The sequence below is a fragment of the Falco peregrinus genome, chromosome Z, assembly GCF_023634155.1.
Source record: "Falco peregrinus isolate bFalPer1 chromosome Z, bFalPer1.pri, whole genome shotgun sequence".
In the NCBI taxonomy this organism is placed as follows: Eukaryota; Metazoa; Chordata; class Aves; order Falconiformes; family Falconidae; genus Falco; species Falco peregrinus.
The window spans coordinates 73,807,142-73,835,127 of record NC_073739.1 but is presented as its reverse complement, the minus strand read 5'-3'; the positions used below and the strand labels follow the sequence as shown (position 1 = coordinate 73,835,127).

Below are 27,986 nucleotides of genomic sequence, written 5' to 3'. Positions count from 1 at the left end.
GGCAGCATGGCTGTCCTCCGTTGCAGACGGAGCTGCCAGAGAAGCACTGAACCAAAGGGAGCTCAGCACAGGCTGCAGAAGGGAGGGCTCACCAACGGCATACACAGGGACATGAGGCTGGCATGGGAGGAGAGCGCAGAAGAATGGCTGCAGAAGCATGGCTTTAGAATCTCTGAAGATCTGCACAATCCAGGCCTGGTATTAGAATAGGCCTGTAATCAGAATTGTGCTGAAGTTGCTGTGCTGAAGTTAACAAGAAGGTAGCCTTGAGCTATTCTTGAATCCTGAGACCAAGTAATTATGTTGTGCCAACAGGCCGTGGCTGTAACAAGCTGCAGCTGCTGGGAAAGCAGGTGCAGGGCCAAGAAAGATGGGGACCCGTATGGGAAAATAGGGAGTAACAAACTACAAGGCTGAAGCACAGCAACTCAATTAGCTACATGGATAGAATGCTTATTTTAGTCATGATAATTAGGGGTGTGAGAACCGCGCGCGTTTAGAGACTACTAACCAATTTTATTTCTGCTTTACGAATATGCATGTGTATCGGTTCTATGTAAGTAGTGTTAGAAACTAATAAAGTTGAGCAAGATGCATAACTCATATTGAGCGACTTCTTCACTCCGGCGAACCCTTCTTCCAACAGGAGAGCACTGTTAGAAACAGCAGTTGTATACCAGGAGCCTTCAGCTTCTCCACTGAGACACTCCATATGATCCTGTGCCTACCCTCAGAGGTGTTAGCCATTCTCCTCCATTTGCAGTCCCTGGCTGAACTGACTGAGGTAATAGAAACAAAGAAAACACTGAGCTTCTCCTTGCAGAAATAAATTTTATTTCAAAAAGTTGAAAATTTATTACAAGTAGCATATTCCGCTATCTTCAGTGTAAAGCAGCATGTTGTTCAGTCCGGACTGGTAGTGATTCCAATCTGGATGAACAGGAGGGTTTCTCCAGCTTCCCCAGTGATCCCCTGACTTGAGCTGTGGCTAATGACTGGGAAGCAGCATGCCAGCACACTGATGCAAGGGCAGGAAGTTCCCTCTGCAGAAATATCTTCTTGCCCCTTTTCTCAGCTCCCGTTCAAGTGCTCCTGCACTCAACAAAAAGGATATACCAGTTTCATTTCTTACTTCCCAAGCCCAGTTTCCCTTAGTACCCAGATCGGTGAACACATAGAACCAAAACAGTGACAGAAGACATGAAGAGGTAGGAAATCAGTACAGGTATCTGTGAGAAAACAAGCTGTCATCAGACATTCAGTTTGTGACTATTAAATGTGCGAGGCCAGGGGTCTCCAGGCACACTAAAGTATCGACATGCAGACTGTTGGGCACCGTGGGTCTGTGCAGAGTGTGACTGTTCCTGTCCTTTTCCCCTCTGCCAGGCTGAGACTGGTCCAGACGCTGCAGTCTCAGCTTCTGAGATTAGCTGCGTGCTGATGAAAGTTAGTTGCTGCAGCAGGGCTCTCTAAAGGCACAGGGCTAGCTGTATGCAGTAAAAACAGAAAGAAAAAAAGACAAAAAAAAAAAAAAAAAGACTGCTGTATGTCTGGGTATGTTCACCTTGTTAGGCATGGCCCAGCAACACCTGAAGAGTACAGGGCTGAGCCACTCTGACCTTCAAACAAGAAACACAACTCCATGGTGGACACAGAAGGAGGGCTCCATTCAGCAATCCCAGTGTGACATGCTTGCAGTTACCTAGGCAGATCCCACATGTTTTTTTCTTTCTTTTGCCTAACCTCAGACACAAGGAGCATCCCCTGGGTACATTAATACCCATGTACAGGAACGAAGCAATTAAGCCAAACACTTCAGGGAGAGGATTTTCTCAGCCATCAAGAGGAAGACAAGACAGGCCCCAGATAAAAAGCTTTTCTCCAACACAAATTCCTGGGAGCAGAACCACGCAGGGAAATCAGCAATTCTGGTGCAAAGCTGCAAGCCTCACAGCGGGTCGGCAGCTAACAGCATGGTGTTCTGATCCCTCTCCACTCTCAGCTGACACAAATCCAGATTTTTCTAGAGGTGTACAGCAGCACCACTACTGCTTCCTCCTGCCTTCAGCAATTGAATGGGACAGGGATTCACCCACACTGGCTGCACAACAGAGCTGCACACCCACTAGATGCTTCAGACAATTAATGCATGGGGTGCAGCCAGCTGTGTCTGAAGGCCCTTCCTGGCCCACTTCATCTACTCCTGTGAGCCACCCAGTACATTACAGCCTCAGTAACCAGCTGCTTCTAGTTGCTGAGACCTTGAAAAGTCCTCACAGACTGCTGCCTTTTCTTATGTTCTCAGCCTGGCCTTCAGCACATTGCCTCTGCTACCCCCCAAGGCTCTCTGCCCAGCACCCACTTCTGATACATGGGACTATTGTAGCACGCAGATAAGCTTTCTGATAGTACTTGTCCTTCCAGCCCCAGGCATCTAACAAACCGTGAGCTCCCTCCAGCAGCCTTGTTACTGTACTGCAAGCACACTCTGACCACAGGTGCTGGGAACCCAACCTTACACTTTTTTCCCAATCCTTCTGGTCTCTTTGCAGTCCTGGAATGGAAGCTGGCCACTGCCCTCTGTTTTTTCTGCTCTATATCAAGGCAGTCGGTGGCCAAGAGATGCTCCAGGTGGAGCAGGAAGGGAAGAGCCCCTTTGCTCCTCCATTTCCTGGAGAAGCTGCAATTGCTATCTGCCCTCTTGCATGATTATCTGTCTTCTTACCATATCACTTGGGCTCTACATCCTCAACGTTGAGAGCCTGACAGCATCTCTGTACAGAGGTCTTCAAGGAAGAGAACTGCAGTGAGAAGCAGAGAGACAGGATTAGGGGAGCAGTGACTGGGATGCCAGCCACGTCACAGCCCCCTCTGTTGTGGACTATTCTTTGGGCATCTCAGTGAGCCTCTCCCAGGGTCTCCCCGAGCCTGGCACTTCCAGTGAACACAGTCTTGATCCCAAGACCACCAAATAAAAACAGACCCAGGAGCTAGGAAACAAGAGTGCTGCTTGTGAAAGAAGAGTGCTTCTCTCTCCTGCCCCTGGGTAGGGCAGCTCCACATGTCCCAGCACAGCCACGGGTGGCAAGGCTCGGCAGAGAATATGCCCCAGCTCACCTGCTGGATTTCCTGCATCGCCAGACGTATGGAAGAGTGGAGGCGAAGGAAGGCTTGTTGGCTGCCTCCCTTCTTGCCTGAGCTTGGCTTTGTCCTGCTGTTGTCCGGGCTCTGTTGTTTTTGGCAATCCATGGTCCTCCTGAACCGTCTGAAAACTGCAGCTGTTCCTGACTGCACAGCAGGTGTGCCAGTGGAAGGCCTGGAGGGGCAGGGCTGCTCCTCTGCAGCGGTCTTCCACTCAGCTGCTGGTGAACCCAGCGTAAGGCACTCCAGATCTTTGTAATCCAAACTCTCACTACTTTCCTGAGGGAAGGAAGAATGGATTCAGCAGTGGTTTGCAGACCATCCACACACTTCAAACAGCACAAACAAGCACAATGTCAGCTGTGCCCACTGCTGACATTCAGGGGGCAGGGGCTGTCATCCACCTGCCAGGACCTCTTTCCCATGCCAGGTTTCTCCAGTGACTAGCTAGTAGCATTTCCCAGTGCATGCAGAAGAGGCCAAGCTGCCCGACCAGAATGGGACACCCCCAACGGGAACACAAAGACAGATGCTGCTGCAGTGACTCTGTCTGCGCAGGGCAGAGTCCATGCCCCATCCCCTTGTCTGGCTGCAGATCCTTGACATTCACCTGCTCACAGGGAACAGTCAGTATTTCCATGAAGGGCTTGATGCCCACAGTCTGGTGATACCGAACCAGTTCGGTGAGTGAGGCATGAGCCCGGTCTTCTCCCAGGACGACATAGTGTGCCCTGGGCTGGATCTGGATCAGGTAGTGTCTGCAGTGGCCTTCACCCCTGAGGAGATGGACAGACAGAAATAGGCATGGCATGGGGTCACAGTGTCTCTCCAGGACCCAGTCACTGCTCTTTGCACTCATCTCAAGAGGTCAGATGTGATCAGGAGTCACAGTAACAAATATCACAAAGATGCAGGAGATGCACTATGCTGGAGTGTCACACGCTGTACTAGTAGGTCCTGGAGGAGCTGCAATTTCCCCAAAGACAGTGACAGGAGAACCCCGGCAGCTGGATCCAAACCCCAGCAGACTGTACTGCCTCCCAATGCCTGTTGTCCACATCAAAACTCTGTCCTACCCCTTGCCTGAGGCTGTGCAAAAACCATGCCCTTGCAGCACTCTGATTGCCTCTCCTCAGACCCTCCTCTAGACTCATCTGCTCTGCTTCAGTCAATGCTCCTTCCAACATGGTTTGCCCACTTAGCCACACAGCACAGCCTAAAAGGGACCTGCAGTCTTCAAGCTGCATCCTTCCACCCACAAACATCTAGTTTCTGGCAAGAGACAGACTCTGCAGTGTCCTGCCTGCTACTTCAAACTGTCTGAGGCACTCACAACAGAGGAGGATGAGCATCATCCTCACTGGACACTTCTGTGGAGGAGGTTAACTCCTCCAGCCATGCATAGCTCAGTTTCATAGAATCAGAGAATCATTTAGGTTGGAAAAGACCTTTAAGATCATCGAGTCCAACCGTTAACCTAATACTGTCAAGTCCACCACTAAACCATGTCCTTAAGTGCCATATCTACACGTCTTTTAAATACCTCCAGGAATGGAACTCCACCACCTGCCTGGGTAGCCTGTTGCAATGCTTGACGACTCTTTTGGAGAAGAAATTTTTCCTAATATCCAGTCTAAACCTCCCCTCATGCAACTTGAAGCCATTTCCTCTTGTCTTCTTGCTTTGTACTTGGGAGGAAAGACCAACATCCGTCTTGCTACAACCTCCTTTCAGGTAATTGTAGAGAGCAATAAGGTCTCACCTCAGCCTTCTTGGCAAGGCTCGTTACCTACCTGTATGTCAAGATGTAGCCTGGTTGGCTCTGGCTCATACGAACAAGGAAGCAACCCAAAGGCTTGTCATTCAACAAGTTTTCAGCTTCCCTGGAAGCAGAAAAAAGTTTTTAAGTGGACAGTGAGCAGTTGCCTCTGTGCAGGGATTCCCATCCTATCTCATGTGCTACCATAGTAGTGCTCCCAGTCCACAGGGAGGACAGCATCTGCCCCATGTGCTCCTAGTTACAAGTTTCCCAACTCAGGCTTGGTGGTGCAGGGAGGCATTAGCAGGCTGAGGAGGTACAATACTCTCAGCCAAAGCCTCTCCAAGCAGGGCTGCTCCAAACCTGTCCCTGTGGTCTGACTGGTGCAATAGCAACCACTGTCTTCCAGCTCAGAGCACATTACAAAGTATTGCTGAGATGAAAAGGCTGTACACATGTGCCTTTCCTACACTCCAGGGCTGTTGGAAGAAGTCGGGACACTGTGGGGTAGTGGTGTTCGGCACAATTTAAGCCCACTGCCTTGCAAAAACACCAGCTTGGATTACACCACTCGGGCTCTCTAAACTTCCTGCTGGAAGGAGGTCTTCCCGGTCTCTGCCCAACAGACAAAGCACCGCTTTGTGCTTGTCATGTGCCTTGCTCCAGCGCATCACCAGTGCAATTTGGGATTGCTCTGGCTGCTCTGTTACATGAGGCTGAGCTTACACTGCTGCATGGAGACTTAAATCCAGCAACAGGAAGCACCACTTAAAAGGTGTCTGATCTTCAGTGTCTTTGGGAAGGATCTGCTATGTCTTTCATTGTGAAGTGTTCATGGCTAGCCTATTCAGACAGTTTTGTCTTCCAGGTGCTAGTTCCTCTCCTGCATTCCTGGATCTGTGGACAAAAGCATTAATGCAGGCGGGTGCCTTGATAATTATCTTAAAAATAGAAAAAAAATGCAGCTACCGGGGAGCTGACAGCTACTCTAGTGTCCTTTACTAAGCTAACCTGCTGTATAATGTCTCTTAAATTGTGATCAGAGCGATAAACTGACAAAATCTGGGAACTTGTTATCTAGTAAGACTGAAGAAGACTTGCAGCTTTAACAGAAAAAAGTTACAAACTGGAAGGAAGATGGTAAGGGTGTTCAAATAACAGGTACACTTGGCAGCAATGCCCACACACAAGTCCCAGCAAATAAGGGACGCTGGCAGTTAGCAAGCATGCAGCACCATAGGTTAGTTTGCAGACAGGGGAGACTACAGCCAGAAATTCTGACATCTACCTGCTAGCCCCACTGTCTTACTCCTATCTGATCACTGGCATAATCAGCCTTTCTCTGCTTACCACACTGCTTTGAAAGCAGTACTTGGCTCAGCCAAGAGACTGAAGTATAAGGCACAACCAGTAGAAAAAAAAAATAGTTTTCCCAAAAAAGCTTGAGAGTTTACAGTCTCGTAAACAACTGCATAAGAAAGTAGAGCTTTGTGGATGTCTCTCAGCTTAAAGGGATGTAAATTGCACCTATGTTGCACCCTCCTCAAATGGGCAAAGATACCAACAAAACCCCTTTCTTTTTCCATTATCTGGTGGCTTTGGGGGAATATTGCTATTGGGTAATCATTAAAGTCCCCCTTAATAGTTTTTTAAATAAATGTACACTGAATTCTGTATTCTCCTGCTGTAAACTGAGGTCTCCTCCTGACCTACAAAATACAAGAACAGTCATAATGAGTCAGACCAAAAGTCCATCTTCATTCCGTGTCATGTCTCTGCAAACAGTCCGCAACAGGGTAAACGCGTGTGTGTATTTCCTCTCCAGGTATGTTCCAAGCCTCCTTTCCCTGCACAGGATTGGTATTTTGGAACCCACAGTGGACTTATTTCCTCTGAGTTTCCATAGTCGATCCCTGGACCTATGTAAATTTCAGCATCTGCATCCTGTGACAGGAAGCTCCAAGCCTCCCCCTAAGGGTTTGAAACTCACAGCCTAAAAGTGAAAGGTTATGCAGATCACTCTCATTCCTTCAGGAGACAAACCCTGGCAAATCCAGCCTGTGCAGTCCTCCTAAGGACACAGCAGCTTCTGCCTGCCTGCCATTGTCCGCTGTGGCCACTGTGACCAGTGCACTCACCTCCGGCTGATTATCCCATACAGCCAGCTTGGAAAGGCCTCATCATCCTGTATGACCTTCTCGGCCTGCATCTCTTTGAACCAGCAGAGACTTGCTCCTCTCTTGATATTTCTCCTTTTTGCCTTTTCTTGAGTTTGCTCTTCTCTGCCCAGAGCAGGACGAGGTGCAGAAGGGTTCAAGAAGTTATCAAAAGGAGTGGACTGAAAGTGGAGAGAGAGGGAAAGTGGACAGGAAAGCAAGGTCAAAGGCAGGGGACCGGGATCACTTTGGTAGTGATCCCATTCCTGAGTTCTTGAAGATAAGATCAGTTGCAAACCATCAAACCTGTTTTCAGTTCCTCAAAGATCCTGACCACACTTTTTAACTAACCACAGTAGGAAAGGACTCTCTGACTTTCCATAATAAGAATGTCAACTGTTCTCCTGGGACCACATGCTGGAGAACATGTGCATACAGAAGGTGGAAGGAGCAGGGAACCAGCACACCTGGCTAAGGGGCTCCAAGGAGAGCCAATATTGCTACCTCTGTTAGCTTGCTGCGTGGCCGTGGCACTGGTGACTGCACTGGCTTTTCAGGACAAGGCAGAGGGTGCCTCTTCCGTGGCATGGGGACTGGACAGGAGATTCTTTCTGCAACAAGAGGGAAGAAGTAGATGAAATCTAGCATCTCAGCTCCCTGAGGTCCATCCTTCACATGTCCAGGATAGGGACAGGCTCTGCTGCATGGAGTATGGGGGTAAGACACAGCTTAGCACTCCACCCAGCAGAGTCAGGCAAACAACCTTCACTGTACTGTTTCTGCCCCCCAGAGAGAAAGCCACATTTTCAAGTGGCAGAAACACAGGCACCTCGCTGCCCACCCCATCGATGGAGCCCTCACCCCAGGAAAGCCAGAGGGAGGCCATCATCACCTGGAGCTTACAGCACTTCAGGGTTAGCATCGCATGAGTAGCCATGCATGGGGGCAGTGGGAGGGGGAGCAACTCACTCTGGGCCTCTGCTTCTATGGCGAGCTGCTGCCTTCTTTCTCGCTCTGCCTCCTGTAGCCGCTGTGCCTGAGCTCTCAGCTCAGCCACCAGTGTTAGATAACTCTTCCTGCATCTGAATCCCCTGAAAACTGTTCAGAGAAAAGCTGTAGTTAGAAAAAAACCGCTGGACATGCCTTTGGCACTCCCTGGGTGAAGCCCACAGTGATATTCCTTCACCCAGTGCAAAGCCCTCAACACTCAAATCACGTTAATAAAAAGCAATGCAAATGCTACTGTGAGCAGGCAGTCAAAACCACATGAGACTTGCCTTATACTCTCTAAGCAGCCAGATCACAGATTTTTAAAAAAAAAAAAAATCACATTACAGATCTAAGCTCCCATGTCTAATGCCAAGGCACTTAAAGTCTCACAGAAGAGCCTCTGTTAGTCATCTATCTCCCTGTACCCTTCAGACACTGTGAAGAAGAGAGGACTTCCTTGGTGTCAGCCTACAGGAAAACCTTTTCCATAAGCAGCCATCACAGGGTCCACTGGGAGCATTACAGACATTGCATTATCCCGCCTGCTCTACCAGGTACCAAAGCACATGAACTAAAAGCCACACCTCTCATTTCCCACTGCCCACACACCTTCCCCATCGATGAGAACAAGGTGCAGCATGTGACAGTCTGACATTCGTCATACTGTGCAGTGCATAGCCAGAAGCTGCTCAGATGCTTCAGCAGTGCGACAACCAGTACAGAAGTACAACAGAGAGGGATCAGGCAGGGTGGCAGCCTCCTCCTCCTGGCTGCACAATCCTCATGAAGCCTGTACACATGGAAGTACCAAACTGCCCACAGTGCCTGCTCTGGAAAACCAGTTGCCAGAGCAGAAGCTATATGGAAGGGAAAGGAAAAAAGCAAAGCAAACCAAACCAAACCTTCACCCCCTTCTGCCTGTCTCTGAAAGCAGGAATGAGGTCTGCTTCCCTCTTCCCTCTCCTCAGCTTAATGTCACTCATCCAGAGGACAGTTAACCATATCCCAGGACACAGCCAAATCATATGCTTGCCTGCTCAGCTCAGTTGTCCTTTCCCTTTCCAAGGCTCACACCCTCACATCCTCACACCCAGAGGATGAGCACTGAGGAGGTGGGTATCTGCAATATGCACTGACTCCACAGGGCCCCGATATGAAGATAGTGCCTGGCCCACTTTTACAACACCTGCAAAGATGCAACGGTGGAGCAGGGACTGGAGAAAAGTTTTCCCTTGAGCTGGTCTGAGATCAGAATTAAGGGACTCTCCTGCCCCGTGCTCACCTTTCTGTATGACAACTGCTGCTCTTTCCAGCCGCTCCACATACTTTGCCAGCTGTTCCTGGTGCCAATATTTAAAGAAAAGTCGTGACTTTCTGTGAAGTCAAGGAGAGAAAGAAACAGTAAGAAACACTGTCTACACTTGCATCCATCATCCACAGGACAGGCCTTTCCTACAGCCATAAAGTTCTCCCCAAAGGGAACCAGTAAGCCTACATGTATAAGTCTCTGCAGTTCAGGCCCCCCATTCCCAGTAACAGTGATTCACACCTACCCACACATCCAGTGTGCTAGCTCTGTACTTTGCAGTATCTCCAAGCAGCTGAAAGAGAAGAAAAAAAGTGAAATAAAAAATTTTCCACCCAAAGAGAACACCATGCAGCCAGTGGATTTAGGTGCATAAAGGAAGAGAAAGCATCTCAACAATTCTGCATCACATACCCTATCACCCGATCACATTCAGTAACTAACTGGCTGTCAGTCTGTAGTGCTCCTTGAGGTACAGCTAGGATAACATTTCAGGAACATCAGCAAAGGGGTTCCCAGAGGCAGATTTCCTTCAACTCCCTGGAAGGCAAGTCTGCAGAGCCTATTTTGTTCTCAGAACTGCTTTTCCTTATTTCATTTCCAAGCGTTCTGGAGCTTACAAGTTGCAAGGTCGGCACAGCAAGGCTTCCCGGAGAAAGCCTGTTCTCCGATTCCAGTTTCATTTTGCAGACTCTAGTGATAAAATTTGGGTCACTTGGAAAGATTCCCCAACACTTGGAACTGAAAGCAGTACCACACAGACAGCTTCCTCCCTCTGCCTGCAAAACCAGGCTGTGAAATTGTAGTAGCACTTTTTGCTAACATCTTGCTTAGAAAAGCAGAAGTGGTTTTCCTTCTATCTCAGCAAACTTCCACTGTGCCACAATCCATATCCACGGTAATTCTTTCCTCCAATGCATCCTATAATTTTTGTGCCTGAAAGCACACCATGCTGCCTGTTTACCATCATCTCTTACCTATGAGATTCCCTCTTGACCTCACTTGGGCTTGCAATTCTTAATTCAGAACTGTCAGTAACTTCAGGGAAGGCCAGAGGAGCTACTGCCAGAACTGTTCCAGGAGAACATTCAAGTCCTTTTCTTCAAAGACTAAAAAAACCCGTCAGCTGGCTGCCTGACATGCTTCGTTCTTGCTATCAGTCACAATTGACTGTGGCAGGAAGGAAGGACTGGGAAAGCGGAGAAGAGGAAGAGGGGAGTTGCTGCCCTAGATGCAGAAAGGAAAAAGCTGACAGGGTAAGACTGCAGAGCTGGAGGGACATTTACATGTGTAAGGAACAGTCAGGTTCTGAAAGCACTGAGGGCATTACGTCTGTACACATAAAAAATTCTTGGATCAGAAACATCCTTTCTAGCCTGGGAGACATTCAGTGCTGGCTGCTTGCTCAGAAAACTCTTCTTGCTTGCTCATCTTCTTATTCTCCCATGAGACCATCAGGAAAAAGCCTGGAGAGGCACCTGGCAAATGTGATGAGCCCCTGCCATACTGAGTTCAGTGGATACCCTTGACCATTATTGTGACTTCCTTAATTGAGTACATTAGCTAGTTCTTATTCCACAGGATAGCAAGGCTTTAGAGTAATTGAATTGCTACATAGCAATTCAAGAAAGATTTCATTTATCACTGTACCAAATGCTTTTAAAACACTAACTGCCCTTGCCTAGTGATCTGTGTTCCCCAGTATCACAAAAACCCATTCTCACTTTGTTCCTTTTACTCAGTTTGCTAAGCTACTCTGAGCAAAAGCCTCTGAAGAAAAAACTGGATTGCAGGTAACAAAGGAAGGGTTCCTACCTTTCTTTGGTGAGGGAAACATCCGGTTTAACTAGAAGAATTCTATATCTGTGAAAAACAAACCAATACAGCAAGGTAAGAGCCACATCCTTGATGTGCTGAGCTGATCCATGTCACCCTCACAAGGCGACAATAAATCACTGTCTTTCCCACTCAGCCTCCCACAGCAAACAACCCCATGACCTCAGGCCCATGAACTTTACAGAGGCTGTTTCACTCCTTGCCCGTACCTGGTTACCAGGGTTGGTTCCCTAACAATACCTAAGAAGGAACACTTGGAGGTTTTAACAAACCTTTCAGCAAATTCCTCAAATGAGGGTCTCCAGGAGAAACCACGTCTTCGGATATGGATTGTCTCCAGCAGTCCGTTGTACCGAAGCTGAAGCAGCACCACAAAGAAGACCAGAGAAACAAACAGAAGCAGGTCATTGGGACATCAGTTTGCTCCTCTGCAGCCAGAAACACCTTAATTCAGCCCTAAACTTCTCTAGTTCAAAATGAATAAGTTCCTTTCTGGAAATGTATCCCTGGTTAGAGACTGGATTTACCACATCCTGTAACTCTGATGATTAACCACTCTCAGTTAAAGATTGGAAACATAGAAACCAATGACTGAAATAACTTCACCTTCCAGCCATGGGTACTGCTTTGGCTCTGTCCCTTAGAGGGCAGCCTTTTACTTCCAAATCTGGACACAGAAATACTCTGAGGCACGGATGAACTTCCCTCTTAATCCTATCCTTTCTTATATACATTAAGCAGACCACAGAGCTTTCTGAACTCTTCTAATCATTTTCGGTATTCTTCAAAGCGCCTGGATGTCAGACCTGACTCAATATCCAAGGATAGTCATATCAGCACATTTCAGCTCCTATCAAAGTGATCCCAACTTGGCTCCTATTCAGAATTGCCCTGGCTGATGGGTGAGAGCAGTCTCCTCCGGGAAGCATCAGTTTTTCTGGAGTACTGTCTGTACCAGTTCCCATCCAGGAGATGCAAAGATGAATCCTAGTGCCTGACAAGCAGATCTCATTGCATTCATGAAAAAGATAATGGGAGAGAACTAAGACCGCAAAAGCTGGACCTAGCAGTCTCTGTCACAAAAACAACCAAGTACCCAGAACCTTTACATGCATAAAAAGTGTGTCTATGCTTTCTCTTGCAAAGGAAGACCAGTTGACTTCCTGCTATCTCCACAGCCTTTTGGTGGGGTCTGCTCTCCCCACCGAGACGTGGCAGAAGTACCTGTAAAGGACACTGCTTTTCCTCACCTGCAGCAGCACCATCTGGCTGTCCACCACACCTGGCTCCTTGCGGCTGTTTGGCTTTATGCAGCGCACAAAGTGTGGGTTGGCAGAATACAGCCTCTCCATGAGTACCATCAGGGAATGCTGGTGAGGGCAGAGAAAGGTCAACAGTCCAGCAAGCCACAGCACTGCCAGAGCCCGGTGTGCAATTTCCTGCAGCGTGAACTGTCTTCCCACCCCAAAGCAACTTCCCAGGCTCTGACAGCAAACAGGTCACTCCCACCATGATCAGCTGTGCTTGGCACCCAGAGAAACCCCTGTCTGCATGCTGGATGCTTTAACTGTGCTTAGCGGCCTGGAAGCCCCTATGAAAATATCACTGCACCCATCTCAAAGGGCACCATAAAGCAGCAATACTTACCCGGAACTGAGCTCCAGCAGACTGTTTTCGTGTGCTGTTGAACTTGTCATCAGCTCCTGGTATGACCTGAAACCAATCCCAAACAAAAGATCATTCCTGAAAGAAGTACTTGATTGCCATCCAAAGAGCTCTGCTGGAAGGCAGATGGCAAAAAAGAGAGACAATGGATTTCAAGGGACGGAAGGCAAGTTAAACATATCAGCAGAAGCAAGCAGAAAACCTAGGAAAAAGCAAAGGAGAAATTGTTTGTTGCAAGCAGATTGCTGCCTGCTCTTATTTTTCAACCAATTTCTGCCTGCTCCCATTTTCAGCCAGTTTCTCAAATAACAAATATCAGGTAACTATGGGTAACTATGCCTCATTTATCCATTGCCCTGTGGACCCGAAGTGCAATACCTTGGCTTTCACATGAGGCATCAGTGTCCCTGTCCTCGAGACAGTGGCTGGAAGAACAGAGACAACAATTAATTTTGTACCTTTGCTCACAATCAACTATGTCTAAACATTCAAACCTCACTTCACACACAAGTCTCTCTATAAATACTGAATCACAGACAGGGCATTAGGTTCCACCATGTGGAAATACAAGGGAAGGGCTGAAGAAAGTGGCACGGACTGAGCAGGAAAAATAAATAAATATCTGCACTAGAAGCTCTATGCTCAGCCAGAATCCAAGGAAATATCCACCTGATTTGTCTTTAAATCTTTGCTTTGATAGAAGCCTTGAAGGCTCTGAGGGTTTATCAATAACTGCAAAAAGGGAGTATAGTGGTGGGACAAAAATAATGCATAACCTCAGTGATTTTAAACTTGTTTAAAACTGAAAACAAAAATGTGTTTGAAAAGCATAATCTCTACACTCATTGTTTGTGGCTTTACAGCAATCTATTTTCAGTGTGAACAGCTAGGAGCTATGACTTTGTACAGCTTCATTTCTAGATGAGAACAGAGCATATGGAATGGTGCAGTGGAGACAGTCATGCACTGGCCGTGGAGAATATGGGCTATCTGATCTAAAGGAAGACACCTGAGCAGTGGCTAATTCTCTGGAAGAGGATACAACCTGCCTTGCTTCCCAGGGGGGAATGAACACCTCCAGCAGCATGGTACATGCCAGCAGCCCCCCTCCAGGCTGCAGTATTCCCAAAGTCTCCCTGGGGCTGCTAGCTGTGAAACATGTTCATAGTATATGTGCCTCATCTCCCCACTTAACTCTTGCCAGGGTGGGCCTTGATTCATGTGGGATGTCCTATCATAGCAGAGGGACTTGCCTGCGAATAGCACAGTGACCAAGGGAGTGACACTGTTGATGAAGAGCCCATGGATGTTGGCTGGCAAGGTGTCTCTGTTCTTCTCTAGAAACCCCCCAGCAGTATACTGTACCTAGGGGAAACGGCAGCAAGTCACTAAGGCCAGCAGTGATCACAGGCTTGCTGTGAAAGCCACTTCCACAGCTTGCCAGGAGCAACAGTTAAACTGAATATACACTGGCTTGCAGGTGATTTCTGTACACCAGCTCTCACATGAATTTTGTAAATACATATGCACCCCATTCAGATGCAAATCATGAGGAACAAAACCCCAATGATGGCAACTGGAACCACAGCAGTGCACCTTAACACTGAGACATCGCCCTTTTTTTGTTCTCCTATTGTTGATTATGAAGTTTCATTTACTTTTGGTCTATGCTTCACTCTTTTCTTTCCCCACCTCTTCCCTTTGAACAGGCTTTCATCCTTTGTCACAGACCACTTTGTTTCTTTTGCTCCCTTCCTTTCTCACACCCAGCCTGCCACTCTCCTTTCTGTGTTAGGTGATTTTTCTAATAAAGAATGTCACAAATAACAACTCAGTCAACAATGGCAAGATTAGATTACTAAATTTTATCCTGAATCATCATATCTGCTCCTGCTTAAAAAATTGTCTCCAATAAATTCAACATATTTGGGCGAATGCTTTCAAAATTGGTGGCAGCAAGGTTACGTGCAGTAGTACTAAACTTCAAGCTGCTTAGGTTCCACTGAAAATATAAATAAGGGCGTACACTTTGAAAACATTAACTACCTGGCTGCTCTCACTGTGCTCCTCAGTGCTGGTAATAAAATAGTGACTGCTGTGCTCTGGAACCCAATAGGTAAAGGTAAAGCCTTTACACTGTCATTTGGTGCTGCACAGTGGATGCAGGGCTTTTATTTTATAAAGAACTATTTTACAGCTCCAATAGAATGATGATGAGTACAGAGATTCTGCTAATACCCTAAGCTTCCCAGAGGTAGCCCCACTTTTAGCAGGGATCCTCTCTTCCCATACCTTCTACAGAAATCCAAGGGAATAATAGAAGGCAACTCCCTGGGAACACATCACTTCTGTTATTAGTACTGTTGGACCATTACTCCTTAACATCAAAGCCTTATTTGTCTTATACTTAGGTGTAAGCGTCCCCTCCTCTGCCAGCTTTGGTCACTGCTTGACCCTTCCTTCTTCTTTTTTCTTCCCTGCCCTGGTGGCTCCCCTGCCACAGCAGAGAAGGTTGGTGCTCTCTACCCTGCTTCACTAAAAAACAACACATTTTCCCCCTCCTACATACAACAGCATTCTTCATGCAAACAGTACATACTTTCCCAGCATAGTGAATAATGCTGAAGCCCAAAACACGGCCTCGGCTTGGCTGGAAGTGTACGTTCCCCTTGAAGCTGTTGTTTAGTTTATCCACAAATGTCTTATCAGTTGCCTGCAGGAAAGCAGATTTCATAATCAAATCATGAGGCCATAACAAAGACTTCATCAGGGCACATGGAAGCATAAAAAAAAAAAAAAAAGTGTTGGAAGTGTCCTTGGATGTGCAACAGTTTCATACCGTACTCTCCCTCTGACTCTTCACAAGGATAATAATATCATTACACTGTCCCTGATCTGGCTGTCTTGTTTCAACAATCACACATTGGGACACCTCCGTTCATCCTGCCTTTGAAAGTCACACTCCAACATAAGAGCTCTCTCTGCAGCCTGGATATTTATTGCTATATTCTGCCCCCTTTCTCATGCATACCTGAGGGAATGCACTCTGTTCATCCAGAAGAGATAGCAGTCCAAGTGGCTTGGCCAGGAGCAGATTCTGCAGGAAAGGAGACACATTACACATACCTAAAGCAGTACAGGGCACCCACTCTCACCTATACCACCCTTTGAAGAGGTTCTTCCCAGGTGCATCTCCTACCCATGCCAGAAAGAGAAAGATTCCTCTCTTACCTTGATGGAGCAATTCTCTTCTGTCAGTCCTTTCACTCACCAGAATAGGTTCATTATTGCTGAATGTGATATTCTCCCAAGGCAGCTCTTCTTCCTTATAGGCAGCCTGCTCCAGCTGGAAAATGTGCTGAGAAAGAGGAATCAAAAAAAAAAAAAAAAAAAAAAAAAGAGTTTGGAGCACCCAGCAGACTTGGCTAGACAATCCTGAACACCTCTCTTCCCATGCTGAACAGAGGACAAAGGGTGGCTCTGTCACCTTAGGCACAAGAGGTCTAAGATGAAACTGCTGTTCTGCATGCTCATCTGTAAGCATGTCACTCACTGATGCTGGTGCATAAAGCTGGAACAGTTCTCAGAGTGTAAGTGTCCCCTCCTCCGCCAGCTTTGGTCACTGCTTGACCCTTCCTTCTGCTTTTTTTCTTCCCTGCCCTAGTGGCTCCCCTGTCACAGCAGAGAAGGTTGGTGCTCTCTACCCTGCTTCACTAATCACCATTTCTGTCCTTCCAGGTAATAGCCCTGTTTTTACCCAAGATGTCCTTCATATGTCAGGTGCTCTACTTTCTCTGCCACACAAGGTGAGATCACTCACAGCAGACTTACATGGTTGAAGAAGTGCTGCAGCTGTTCATTGGCCAAGTTTATGCAAAGCTGTTCAAAACTATTCACTGCAAAGTTTTCAAACCCAAAAATATCCAAGATACCTAAAAGAGGGAAGATGAGTGCATCATGGAGCCTGCAAATCATTCCTGCAGATAGCTACATACCCCAATACACAACTAAATCTCCCATCACCCAGCTCTTGTGGCACAGGGAAACCCCAGCCAAGTTACCAGGAGTACCTCTCCCATAACTCCTCCTGGAAACCTAGTTAGGAGAAGCCGACTCCCAGCCCCATCTCCTCTGCAAAGCTGGTGCCCAGAACTACAGCCTCACAGCTGCTTCAGACCAACCATCTGCTCAGAGCTGGCCAAGGCCCTACAGACTTGTGTTCAGTTCTCGGCCCTTCACTGTAAGAAAGTCACTGAGCTGCTGGAGCGTGTCCAGAGAAGGGCAACAAAGCTGGTACAGGGTCTGGAGCACAAGTCTGATGGGGCACTGCTGAGGGAACTGGGCTTGTTTAGCCTGGAGGAAAGGAGGCTCAGTGGAGCCCCCATCGCTGATTACAACTGTCTGAAAGGAGGGTGTAGTGAGGTGGATGTTGGTCTCTGCCAGGTAACATCTGACAGGACAAGAGGAAATGGCTTCAAGTTGCATGAGGGAAGGTTTAGGTTGGATATTAGGATTTTTTTTTTTCTCCAAAAGGGTTGTCAAGCATTGGAACAGGCTGCCCAGGGAGGTGGTGGAGTCCCATCCCTGGAGGTATTTAAAAGTCGTGTAGAAGTGGCACTTAGGGACATGGTTTAATGATGGACTTGACAGTGTTAGGTTAATGGTTGGACTCGATGATCTTAAATGTCTTTTCCAACCTAAAAGGTTCTATGGTTCTATTCTATGACTTCATGCAGTTGACCAGTATCTCCAACACGATCATGTATTTGCTAAGGGATCCCTGCACACAATCTCTGTGAAACTTCATATTGTGCCTTTCCTTCATTGTGGCTGGGGGATGCACAGCTGAGGACAGAACAGGAGCAAGGCAGGCAGAACTCACCTATCTCCCTCAGTTCCACCTCAGGATCCACGTTCTCAGCCAGCAGCTCATTGACCTTGCAAATGATCCAGCCAAATACTCGGCTATATGCCTCCTTTGCAATGGAGTCCCGAGCATCTGCACAAATGGAACAACAGCAGCTCAATGAAGGGGTCAAAGGAGAGCAGGGAACAAAGCACACAAGCTGGCTCAATACATTCACTTCTCACAACAATGTTTGGTGGTTTATTAAGCTATTTTATTAATGATTATTAATGATCAAACAAACATGAAATATCCATCTGATTTCCCCTGCCCTCTGTAAGCTCAAAAGGAGCTCTTTCATTCAAAAATCTTTGAAATCTTGCTACAGGGTCAGATTTGGCATATTAGGGCACTTGTGAGACACTCTAAAATAGAGAATTTTCCTTCCAAAGAAGTCCAGCCACTTTTTAGAATAACCAGAAACCTGCTTTCCCCTCTGCAGGTCTAATAAGTATGGATCCCTGCACTGCTAAACCAAGTGAGAGACTCTGACCTGTACTTGGAAAACTGAATGGTTCTGTTCCTCCTAGACCACAGCTGTCAAGTGTTTAAGCACTACGGGCAAGAGGAGGATGCAATTCATGGAAAACGTGCTGACATTCTAAGAAGAATGTAAACAAATCAACATGATGTATTGCATGATGGGAGATATATACTTTATTGTCTGGAGAGATGCAAGAGAAGATATCTGGAAAACAGAACTAGCTAATTCCCCATTTTCAGTTTTTTCTTTCATAATTTCATAATTATTTCTGGATTAGTCAAGCAATAATCTAGAAATCCTGGGATTTCTTTTTTATTTTTTAAATCTTTTATTTTAACTGAACCCTTTTGTGCAGGTTACCTTGGGTTATTTTCTTACTGAACAGGAAAACAACACTTTGTGCTTGCTACTTTAACACTCTTCCCTTTCACCTCATTCCTTCCCTGACACTGTGCTATCTCTTTGACTCTTAGTTAATTCTCCACCTACTACCTAGAGCTCTGCACACTGCCAGAACTCTGAAGCAGGAGCTTTGCCCTCCTTTATACAAATACCTACAGTTTATATCTAGGCTGGACTGAGAAAGAACGCAAAGCTAATTCCTTGGTTTCTCATTTAATCTCTGCTGTTTCCCAGAGGTCAAACAAAAGTAGCATTAATAGTCAGTACATTCAGTAAAAGACTAAACAGATAAACATTGATATACTCGCCACTGTGCAAGAGGAATGAAGGGGCACAGACAGACATTTTTGTTTCCAACAAGTTGCACATGTGTGGGGATACCCTTCTGTCAAATATGGGTCAGTCTTTCTAGCCAGCACATCTGCAATTCATTATGTTTCTTACCTTGTGCCTGCTGCTGGGTGTGAAAACGCTGAATCTGCTCACCTCGGGTCACTGACGTCGTACAAATAAGGCATTTTAACAGTTCATCTTCTTGGACTCCAAACTGACCCTGGGAGAGAGGAAATAGATGAGTCAATAGTGAACCTTTATTCTTCTTGGGGGGATTGTATCTCCTTGTGTCTGTGCGACACCCAGTGTAATGGGATCATGATTCAGATTCAGGCCTTTGATCTCCACTGTAAGGTAAGTATTACTGCTAACATCTCTCAGCAGTGGAGTCAGATATGGGCTTTCAGATCTGCATTATCCCTGCAGCGACCAAGCTCACTCTTGCGCTCTCTCTGAAATACTTTCCATTTTGCTTTCCTTCTGCTGCCACCTTTCACTTTCTTTGGGAGACACGACAGTCCCTGCTAAGTGCTTTAATGACTTATTGAACAGCACCATTCAGAGGTCACTATGTTAAGTGCTGAGATGTCTGAGCTTCAGCAGACTTCAGAGTCACACAAACCCAAGAGACAGGAAACAAAGGGAACGCAGACAGAACCGAACCCCTCAGCGATTGCTTTAACAGGAATTCCCCTCCCATGGGCAAAAACCAAGGAGCAGACTTAAGAAGACAGACAAAAAGAAGCTGGCTACTGAACAGATGTAGGTCATTGTTTCAGCTATGGTGTAGGAAAGAAACAGGCAAAGAGATGGGAGTAAAACTAAAACTGAAGAGTGATAAGATTTCAAAGAGATCAAAACAGACATAGAAAGGGCAGAAATACATTCTGTTCTGTGTTGTTAACAAAGCAGGATAATGTATCCATCCCATATAATAAAAATGAGATTGTCCTGGGGAATATATACATCTTAATCCGTGATAATTTCATGTGAAATAGCAGAAACTTTAACTCTGGATAACCAATAAAAGTTGATGGCAGTTGAAGCAGTATCCTTGGACAAGATCTGTTGAAAACACAGAACTAGTGTTCAGATACTGCATACCTGAATTTCTCCAAGGCATCACCACACTTAGAAATGTGTAACCATTTAATTTTAAACAGCTTGTATTGTATGAAGTCAACAAGGCACATATGATATTGCCATATGCAAGAGGCTGGTTCTAGACATACAAGAAATAGAAAAGTGAAAAAAGAAATAGTAAAGTGTCTCTTTGGGCATGAATAGCAGTGAACACAAATGCAGTTGTGGGGTCATACTGTGCATTTCTTGAGAAAACTCCTTGTTCTTCAGGAGCCTTCACACTCCGAGGCAGAAGTGTCCTCTGCCATCTCTGGCAGGAGCAGCTCCTGCAGTCACACTGGCAGTGGGAACCAGCACCATATTCATAAGGTTTCTGTCAGCTCTTCTTGTGACTTACCGCTGCAGCCTTCAGCCATCCTCGTGAGGCTTCACTCACTTTTACAGACCCATTGCTCTCCTCAGGTTGAAAGGTCACATTGCCCAGAGACAACACACCAGCCAAGATTGCCTGCATGTCCACTTGCTCCTAAAACACAACAGAAAGGTGACTGAAAACCTATCAGCATGTAACAGACAACATGGGAGGGCCTAGAAGTTGGTGGGGTGAGGGAAAAGCATAGGCAGCCTGTGGGAAAAGGCACTACATGAAGACTGACAGATTCAGGTATGGAAGCACCATGGAAAATCCAGAGAGGAGAGAAACAGGACTGAGCCTCAAAACAGCAGCCAGAAAGAAACCCTATGCCTGCAAGCAGCACAGATGGAAATTAAACAACCCCAGAACTAACCTGTTCTTGGAAGCCCACCCTGTCAAGGGCATTGCACACCTCTTGGTATTTGTGTTTCCAGCGCTGAGCTACATCCCATGTACAAAACTGTCCACCTATGTACCTGAGAAAATGTATATCCCATACAAAACTGTTATACAATCAGCACAGCAGGTCAGTCCTACCCCAAAGGAACAAAGCAGATCAGCAGTGGTGGAGACATGAAAGGGAAAGAAACTTTTCAAAGGTAATATAGCAGAGACTCCAGACCTCCCAGCTTCCATGATGGCCCATTATGTAGCACCATTCAGATCCCACTCCAGCTTCCATTCATTTACCTGTACCAGGCTCCACAGACAGAACCACAGGGAAGAGACATAGGCTCCACTATGCTGCTTTCCCTTCCACCCCCCATCATGGAGACTAAACTAGGGTCTGCCTTTGAAATACCTGTAAAGTGAAGGATCCAACAGCCCATACATCTCCTTTTCCTCTGAAGAGAGTCCAGCAAACATGTAGTAGAAGATATGGAAATTCCTCTCCCCAGTATCCTGATGCACCACCCGTGACTTCTCTAATAGGTACTCACTCAGCTTTGCACCTCGCACTGCACACAAGAAGGTGACAGGGTAAACTTTGCACTTGGGGACATGAAGCTGAGTTGTCCCACATCTCTTACTTGGTGATAGAAGCATAGGGTTGCCTAAAATAACTTTCTTATGTGCAATACCCTCTAGACTGCCCAGTGCTCTGCAAATGGGCTTCTCCATGTTTCCCGTCATCTTAGAGATGCCTGCTCACCTCCTTTAGCAGCAACTTAGGCTTCTGGCACCATAAAGTATTACAGATACTTCCCCTGCACTGTCACCTCCATATCCCTCCTGCACTCCCACAATGGCCAAACCCAGCCCTTATCCTATAGCTGTGGCTGCTGTAAGATTTTACTGAATTGCACACCATTCGTACAGGCAGTCAGGTGTCAAAATTTCACCCTCCACAAGTTCTGGCTGCTCAGCCCTCTCCCTCCGGCATCTAACCATCCCCCAGACTGCCCTGGAATTTACCTGTGTTCTTCTGGAAATGCAGCTCTATGTATTTTCCAAAGCGGCTACTGTTGTCATTCATCACAGTCTGGGCATTGCCAAAAGCTTCAAGCAACAGATTTACCTAGAAGAAGTGAGGAAGCAGAACAAACTTTCTTCAAACTAAGTGATTCAATCTAACTTACTTGCAAAACTTTATTTCTAGCATTTCCAATTCAGCATTCACTTGGAACAGGAACCACTCCACGAGTACCCAAGAGCACCCATTTTATCATACCCTGGATAAAGGAACTGAAAGAAGCAAATATAACAAAGACTAAGCAGCATGAGACTACTGAAAATAAGCACAATTAAACTGATTTGACCTCAGTAAGTTCACCAACTCATCTGTTAAAAGATAGATTGGTATAACAGATTTCCACAAAGCATCTGACATGGCATCACTAGATAATTTGACTGCTATACTACAACAATAAACAAGGTAAACATGGCACTCCGCAAATGTAAGCACGATAACTTAGCTACTGAAGTTTGTTGATAGCATAAGACTCAGGACAGCGAATTATAGAAAAACCTAACAGAACAATCAGACCACTTTGGTAAACTGGATGCAAACAAGGTGAAATGACAGGTGTTGGGTTTTTTTCAGCCAAGAATACCTACTGACTGCAAGAAAGGTGCCTTAGGATACGTACTGGGCAGCCTGCTGAACACAGCTTTAAAGCATGACACTGTAATCCCAAAAGGGCTAACTCAGTCCTCAACTGTATCTACAGGAACCAAATAAGATGCCTATTATTTCTTCACTGTCACCTCTAGGCTTTCCAAGGATTTTTCCAGACAGCTCAGCTGGATTGAGGTGAAGTTTTGTTTTCAGTGGAGGAATTGCAGACTGGGTCCAGGCACTATGCTGGGCAAACACAGCTGTCCTGCTTCCTGAACCTACTCAGCTCAAAAGCAGTTTGGCAGTGTGGCCCAAGCCAGCTCTAAGTGGAGCCAGCAGGTATGTCAGTGCCACACTCCCACAAAGGAGCACAGGTGTTCACCTCAGATCCACCATAGATGATACCACACTGAAATAATGTGCCATTTGAGCCCAAAGCACAGCACAGTGCAGTGTGTTTGCAGGGCAAGGTTTTGGTGGCGGGGGGCACAGGGGCGGCCTCTGTGAGAAGCTTCCAGAAGCTGCCCCCGTGCCCGGTGCAGCCCGTGCCAGCCGGCTCCGAGCTGGGCCCGGTGCTGGGCAAGGCCGAGCCCGTCGGTGCCGGTGGCAGCCGCAGGGACCGTGTATTTCAGATCGTGTATTTAAGTGCGAGCGAGCCCAGCAGCCCCGCGGCCCCCGGGCCGGGGCAGGGGGAGGCTCCAGGCGCCGCAGCAGCGGCTCCCCCAGCCCGCGGGGCGGCCCCCGGCGGGGCGGGCCGTGCCCCCAGCCCGCGGAGCCCCCGGGGGAGCAGCTCCCCCCCCGCAGCCCGGGCAGGGCCCCCCCCGGGGCAGGGGGTGCCCGCAGGGGGCTGTGACCCGCGGGCAGCGGCGCTGGAGCAGCTCCGGGCAGGGCCCGTGGCCCCGCGGGGAGAGGAGCCCGGGCCGGGCCGGGCTGGGGCAGGGCCGGTGCCCCCGCGGGGGCCGGGCCGGGCCGGGCGTGAAGAGCCGCAGCCCGTGGGAAGGACCCACGGCGGAGAAGGTCGTGGAACTGCTGCCGTGGGCTGGAGCCCGGGCTGGAGCGGGGGCAGAGTGAGCAGCCCCGTCCCCGAGGGGGAAGGAGCGGCAGGGACAATGGGTGAGGGACTGACCCAGCCTCCTCATGCCCCTGCACCGCTTGCTCGGGATGGGGTGGGGTGGTGGTGTTGAGAAGAGGTATAGAAATTGGGAGTGAACCTGAGCCTGGGAAGAAGGGGGGCCGGGGGGGAGGTGTTTTAAGATTTGCTCTTATTCTTCATTATTCTACTCTGATGTTAACTGGCAATAAATTAAATTAATTTTCCCCAAGTTGAGTCTGTTTGTCCTGTGACAGTAATTGCTGAGTGATCTCCCTATCTATATCTGGACCCAGGAGCCTTTTGTTACATTTTTCTCCTCCTGTCCAGCTGAGGAGGCGGAGTGATGGAGCAGCTTCAGTGGGCATATGTTGTCCAGCCAATGTTAACCGACACCACAGAAAAAGATCTCTGAAAACAGAGACTTTAAAATGAAGTTCCAAGATTCCAAGAACTCACTCTGCTTAATCTATCACATGGAAGGTTAAAGTATGATTTGCCCCAAAACCCTCACAACTACCTGGGGAGCAATTCAAGTGGAAATACTTCAGACCAAAGAGATAAATACGTTTCAGAATCAGCTACCAAAAGTATATGAAAACAGCAAAGATGAAGTTGGCCAGGTAGCAGGTATGTGCCTGACAGTAAGTGTAAGTAGCCAAAGAAAGCTGACTAAGGGCTGTGTGGATTCTCTATCCCTGTGTACCATTAAATCAAGAGTTCATTTTTCAAATAAAAGCCCTTGTTCTACCTCAATCAGGAAATTATTTGGAAAAATGTCCCTAATCCCTTAAAGAACATGATAAACAACTGCAATAATTTTCTATCATTTAAGATATCGCAACATTACCAGCAAGCAGAATTACTGCCCTACAAGCCCTTCTAATTTGTGGTGAGCTATTTCACCACCCTTATGCACTGTTTTCTTATGTGTCTTACGTTTTGCTCCCTGACTTTCAGTGGTGATTCATCAGCAGGCCTCTGGAGTCTAATGCAAGTTGTTTTGCGGCAATGTTACTTCTGCATCTTCAAGCACCATCCTGTAATGACCTACCTGAAGGATCTGCTGCTCCAGCTGCAAGTTGCCTTTGCTAAGGTTCATTATGTGCTGCAACAATAGCTTTGTGCTCTCTGTTTTCCCCGCGCCGCTCTCTCCACTGCCAAGAAAAAGCAAAGGAAATTCCAGCAGCTGTAAAGTATCGTTGTTCTGCCCCTTACATCTTAGTGCCGCATAATTTAAGAGTGTTCTCCTGTCCAAGAATTTCACAGCTTTTTCAGCTAAACCACATATGTGAGCAGCTTTACACAGTGGGTCCCACAAGGTCCTGACCCTTCCCCAGGGGAATTTTTCGCCATCTGCAAAGGGAGTACTCTGTGCTGTCATTTCTGGGCAAGGTGCACCAGACAGACCATTTGCTCTGCTTCTTCAGAAAAAATGTATCCAACTTCTGGAAAACAATCTCCTCCAAATGGGATCTGATACATTGACTCCCCCACACATGCTGGAGTTGACGGCTTCCTCTTCTTCCAAAGAGATTTGCCCCATCATCTCATATCCACAACTGAGTACTGATCTTGAGATGATGTGACAATCTCAAACCTCAGGTGCTTCACACATTCACATTCATCAGCTGGTTGAGAATGTGGGCACACTGCCACAGGGCTGCCTGCACACTTGCAGCGGTGTGTATCGCTCTGTCATCACACGTACCCAGCACCTCCACCTCCAAGTCAAACAAGCAGCACTTGGAAAGCACAGTTTCCCATGTCCTGGGAGGGAGAACGTACCATCAGTGAGACGTGTCTTTGACCGACAACATCATACTGGCAGAGAACTTCAGTGCATGTATAGAAAAAAAACGAATGCAGGAAATGCTGAAGGTATACTTGAGGGCAGGTCTCAGTTTCCATACCTGACCTTTGAGCAGTGTGGCTTTATTGCTTTGTAGCTCCCAGTGGCTCTGCACTTGGGATCAAGTATGTATCACAGCAAATACTACAAGATACCTGATCTCAAGCACAGATCAGGCCATCACCATCCAAATATGCACAAACAAAATAAGACCATTCTGACAGTTGAGAACATGCCATCCAACAGCACTCCTGCACAGTATACAAGACATATTCTTGTTTTCAGTGACTTCCTTCCCCCCCAAAAGCACTGCCAGTCAGCATTCCCACGGTTCAAGCCTGTCCTTGTACCCTCTGACAAGCATAGCAGCTTCACAAGGTCCTGCAAACACTGTCTAGCTGCAGGTGTGTAACTGCCCCAGGCTGTGAAGAAAAGCAGAGTAATCTCCAGGAGACCTAAGTGCTGTACCACAGCACACCCAGGCTGTGACTAACATTCCATGACTGGGAAGGCACGAGGAGCCAGCGCAGGACCACTTGATTGCAATGAGCATTTGTCACCTGGGGGCAGCTGCTGCGTTCAGCATCAACCTCTGAGATGTGCCACTCAGACCTCCCAGACAGCTAGAGAGAACGAAGTGACCACAAAGAATAGTAGAGCCTGACAAGTCTCCATGCTGTTCTCAGAAACTGTGGTGTAACAGGAGTGACTTCCTCCTGCCCCTCTGCCCCAATGAGGTTACCTTTGCTCATGCCAGGTAATCTTAGTAAAGAGTGTTTCACCACTAGCAGAGAGCAAAACCATGACCCTCCTATGACAGCAATGCACAGGCTAGTTAACAGGGTTACATGATGCACAGGAGTAGCTCAGACTCTGGTCCCTGAGACCACGAACTGCTGGCAGAAAACCATCAGACCACTCACTTCTTAGCAAACATCCACAGGTTACTCTTTCTTGTCTTCCACTTCCCAAGACAAACACTCTGACTGTTTTGCATCCCTAAGAGCCCTACCAGCAGAACATCATCCACCGAATTCATGACCACCACTCTGTGTGTGCACTTCATGTAAAGCACAGGCACTGATGGCCTGCAGGCTGGAGAAATGAGTCCTTACTCAAGGGATCCTCAAGGTCAGTTCCCAGTCCCACCGAGATTCAGCAAAGCATGTCCACACCATACAGACTGAAAATATGAATAAAATGATCAGAAGGCCAATATAAAGATGAGAATATTAGATCAAACAAGCTGCCAATTAACATTGTAACCAAGATGACATTTACACTGTTCTCTGCAATACCCAGAGCAGGCAGTTAGCATTCTGAGGCTTTCTCCTTTATGCTGTTTGATGCTTTCTCTGCCAGCTGCTGCTGTTTGAGGCCGCCTCTGCTCATTGATGCTGCCTGCTGCCCTGCACAGTTTCAGCGGAACAATAGTGACTTCAGGGAGTGAAACGCCTGTGACATCAGGTTGCTTTTTGGTTACAAGAACCTATTTCCACCCCCACCCACCCCTTCTAGTGGACAGGACTGTCCACGACTAAGATTTTTCCTAACCAGACTCCCAAAGGTCTTATAGCGCGAAAAAGCTTTTTCTTTGCCATGCTCTTTGGTTAACCACGGGCAGCTCCACTTCAGGCAAACAGGTTCCCTTCGTTACGTTATAGCCCTCGTTACAGCAGTTACGGCGGGAGCTGTTTCGCCGAAGCAGAGCACCTTGTGGCTTCCCCAGGGCTGGTTAAACATCCTGGTGCCACCTGCCCCCCGCAACGAGCCCGGCACCCCCCGCCGGGCAGGCGGGCAGCTGGGGCAAGCGCCGCCGCGTCCCGACTCGCCGGCAGCCCCGCGGGCGAGCTGCGCCAGGCGCCTGGCCGGGCAGAGCCCCGAGGGAGCCCCCGGCCGCCGCCCGGCCCCCGCCCCACCCGGCTCCGGCGAGCCCCCGGCCCGGCCCCCTCACCTGATGACGATAGACTGGCCCCGCGGGCTGCCGCCCCCGCGGCCCAGCATGGCGTGGTAGGCGCGGCTGGCCACGGCGAAGATGTGGGGCGGCAGCGTGCCGGTCCCGTAGTTCTGGTACCGCTCGGACACCTGCGGGCAAGCGGCGGCACAGAGTTGGTGAACGGGCGGGGAGGGCGCCGGAGCCGGCCGGCGGGGGCCACGGGGCTCACCTCTCTCCCGTACAGCGACAGGGGCTGGAAGGGGTTCATGGCGACGAGGATGTCCCCGATGTCAGTCTAGCGGAGAGGGGAGAGCCCGTCAGCCGAGCGCCCGCCACCGCCCCCCGCCGCAGCCCCCGGCACTCACGTAGATCTGCTGCCGCAGAAACCGCTGCTGCAGCCCGGCCAGCAGCGCCACCTCGTCCAGCTCCGGCAGCTCCGCCAGGTTCCCGCCCGGCCGACGAAGCTCCCCCACCGACACCATCCCGCACTGCTCCCGCTGCCCGCGCCACCGCCGAGACCTAGGCGGTGCAGCCCCGCCCGCCCGCCCCGCCCCGCCCCGCCCCGCCCCGCCC

General features: G+C 48.1%; 2 protein-coding genes across 3 annotated transcripts; both read right to left on the bottom strand.

Moving 5' to 3' along the window:
• Nucleotides 1-820: 820 nt before the first annotated feature.
• On the bottom strand, nt 821-13,278 carry LOC106112089 (SH2 domain-containing protein 4B-like). 2 transcript variants are annotated; one of them, XM_027778453.2, is made up of 15 exons: nt 13,232-13,278; nt 12,836-12,901; nt 12,439-12,558; nt 11,461-11,546; nt 11,168-11,215; nt 9,600-9,647; nt 9,329-9,420; nt 8,026-8,154; nt 7,561-7,667; nt 7,039-7,238; nt 4,935-5,024; nt 3,752-3,917; nt 3,118-3,420; nt 2,726-2,801; nt 821-1,487 (listed from the first exon to the last, which is right to left on the bottom strand). In XM_027778453.2, the coding sequence occupies exons 1-14, from the start codon at nt 13,250-13,252 to the stop codon at nt 2,730-2,732; spliced, it is 1,548 nt and encodes a 515-aa protein (XP_027634254.2). In that variant the 5' UTR covers nt 13,253-13,278; the 3' UTR covers nt 821-1,487; nt 2,726-2,729. The 2 variants fall into 2 exon arrangements, with proteins under 2 accessions (XP_027634254.2, XP_055647560.1); XM_055791585.1 differs by having other exon boundaries at nt 821-1,092.
• A 530-nt stretch (nt 13,279-13,808) lies between these two features.
• On the bottom strand, nt 13,809-27,911 carry LOC129782790 (unconventional myosin-VIIa-like). The gene is made up of 15 exons (XM_055791584.1): nt 27,779-27,911; nt 27,643-27,708; nt 27,432-27,562; nt 24,680-24,782; nt 21,893-21,995; nt 21,279-21,435; nt 20,850-20,952; nt 20,459-20,587; nt 19,090-19,198; nt 17,736-17,852; nt 16,685-16,785; nt 16,125-16,211; nt 15,885-15,950; nt 15,453-15,566; nt 13,809-14,218 (listed from the first exon to the last, which is right to left on the bottom strand). The coding sequence occupies exons 1-15, from the start codon at nt 27,893-27,895 to the stop codon at nt 13,874-13,876; spliced, it is 1,848 nt and encodes a 615-aa protein (XP_055647559.1). The 5' UTR covers nt 27,896-27,911; the 3' UTR covers nt 13,809-13,873.
• Nucleotides 27,912-27,986: the final 75 nt, after the last annotated feature.

Excerpts from the sequence above, each read along its gene's own strand:
- LOC129782790 (XM_055791584.1), bottom strand. The coding sequence starts at position 27,895 with ATGGTGTCGGTGGGGGAGCTTCGTCGGCCGGGCGGGAACCTGGCGGAG. Across the intron at positions 21,436-21,892 it reads GCATTTCCAGAAGAACACAG|TGCGAGGTGCAAAGCTGAGT; the intron begins GTAAATTCCAGG and ends TCTTGTGTGCAG. Across the intron at positions 15,951-16,124 it reads GCAATAATGAACCTATTCTG|AATCTGCTCCTGGCCAAGCC; the intron begins GTGAGTGAAAGG and ends CCTTTCCTGCAG.
- LOC106112089 (XM_027778453.2), bottom strand. The coding sequence starts at position 13,252 with ATGCCTCATGTGAAAGCCAAG. Across the intron at positions 12,559-12,835 it reads CTGCTGGAGCTCAGTTCCGG|CATTCCCTGATGGTACTCAT; the intron begins GTAAGTATTGCT and ends TGCCCTCACCAG. Across the intron at positions 2,802-3,117 it reads CGATGCAGGAAATCCAGCAG|TTCTCTTCCTTGAAGACCTC; the intron begins GTGAGCTGGGGC and ends TTCTCACTGCAG.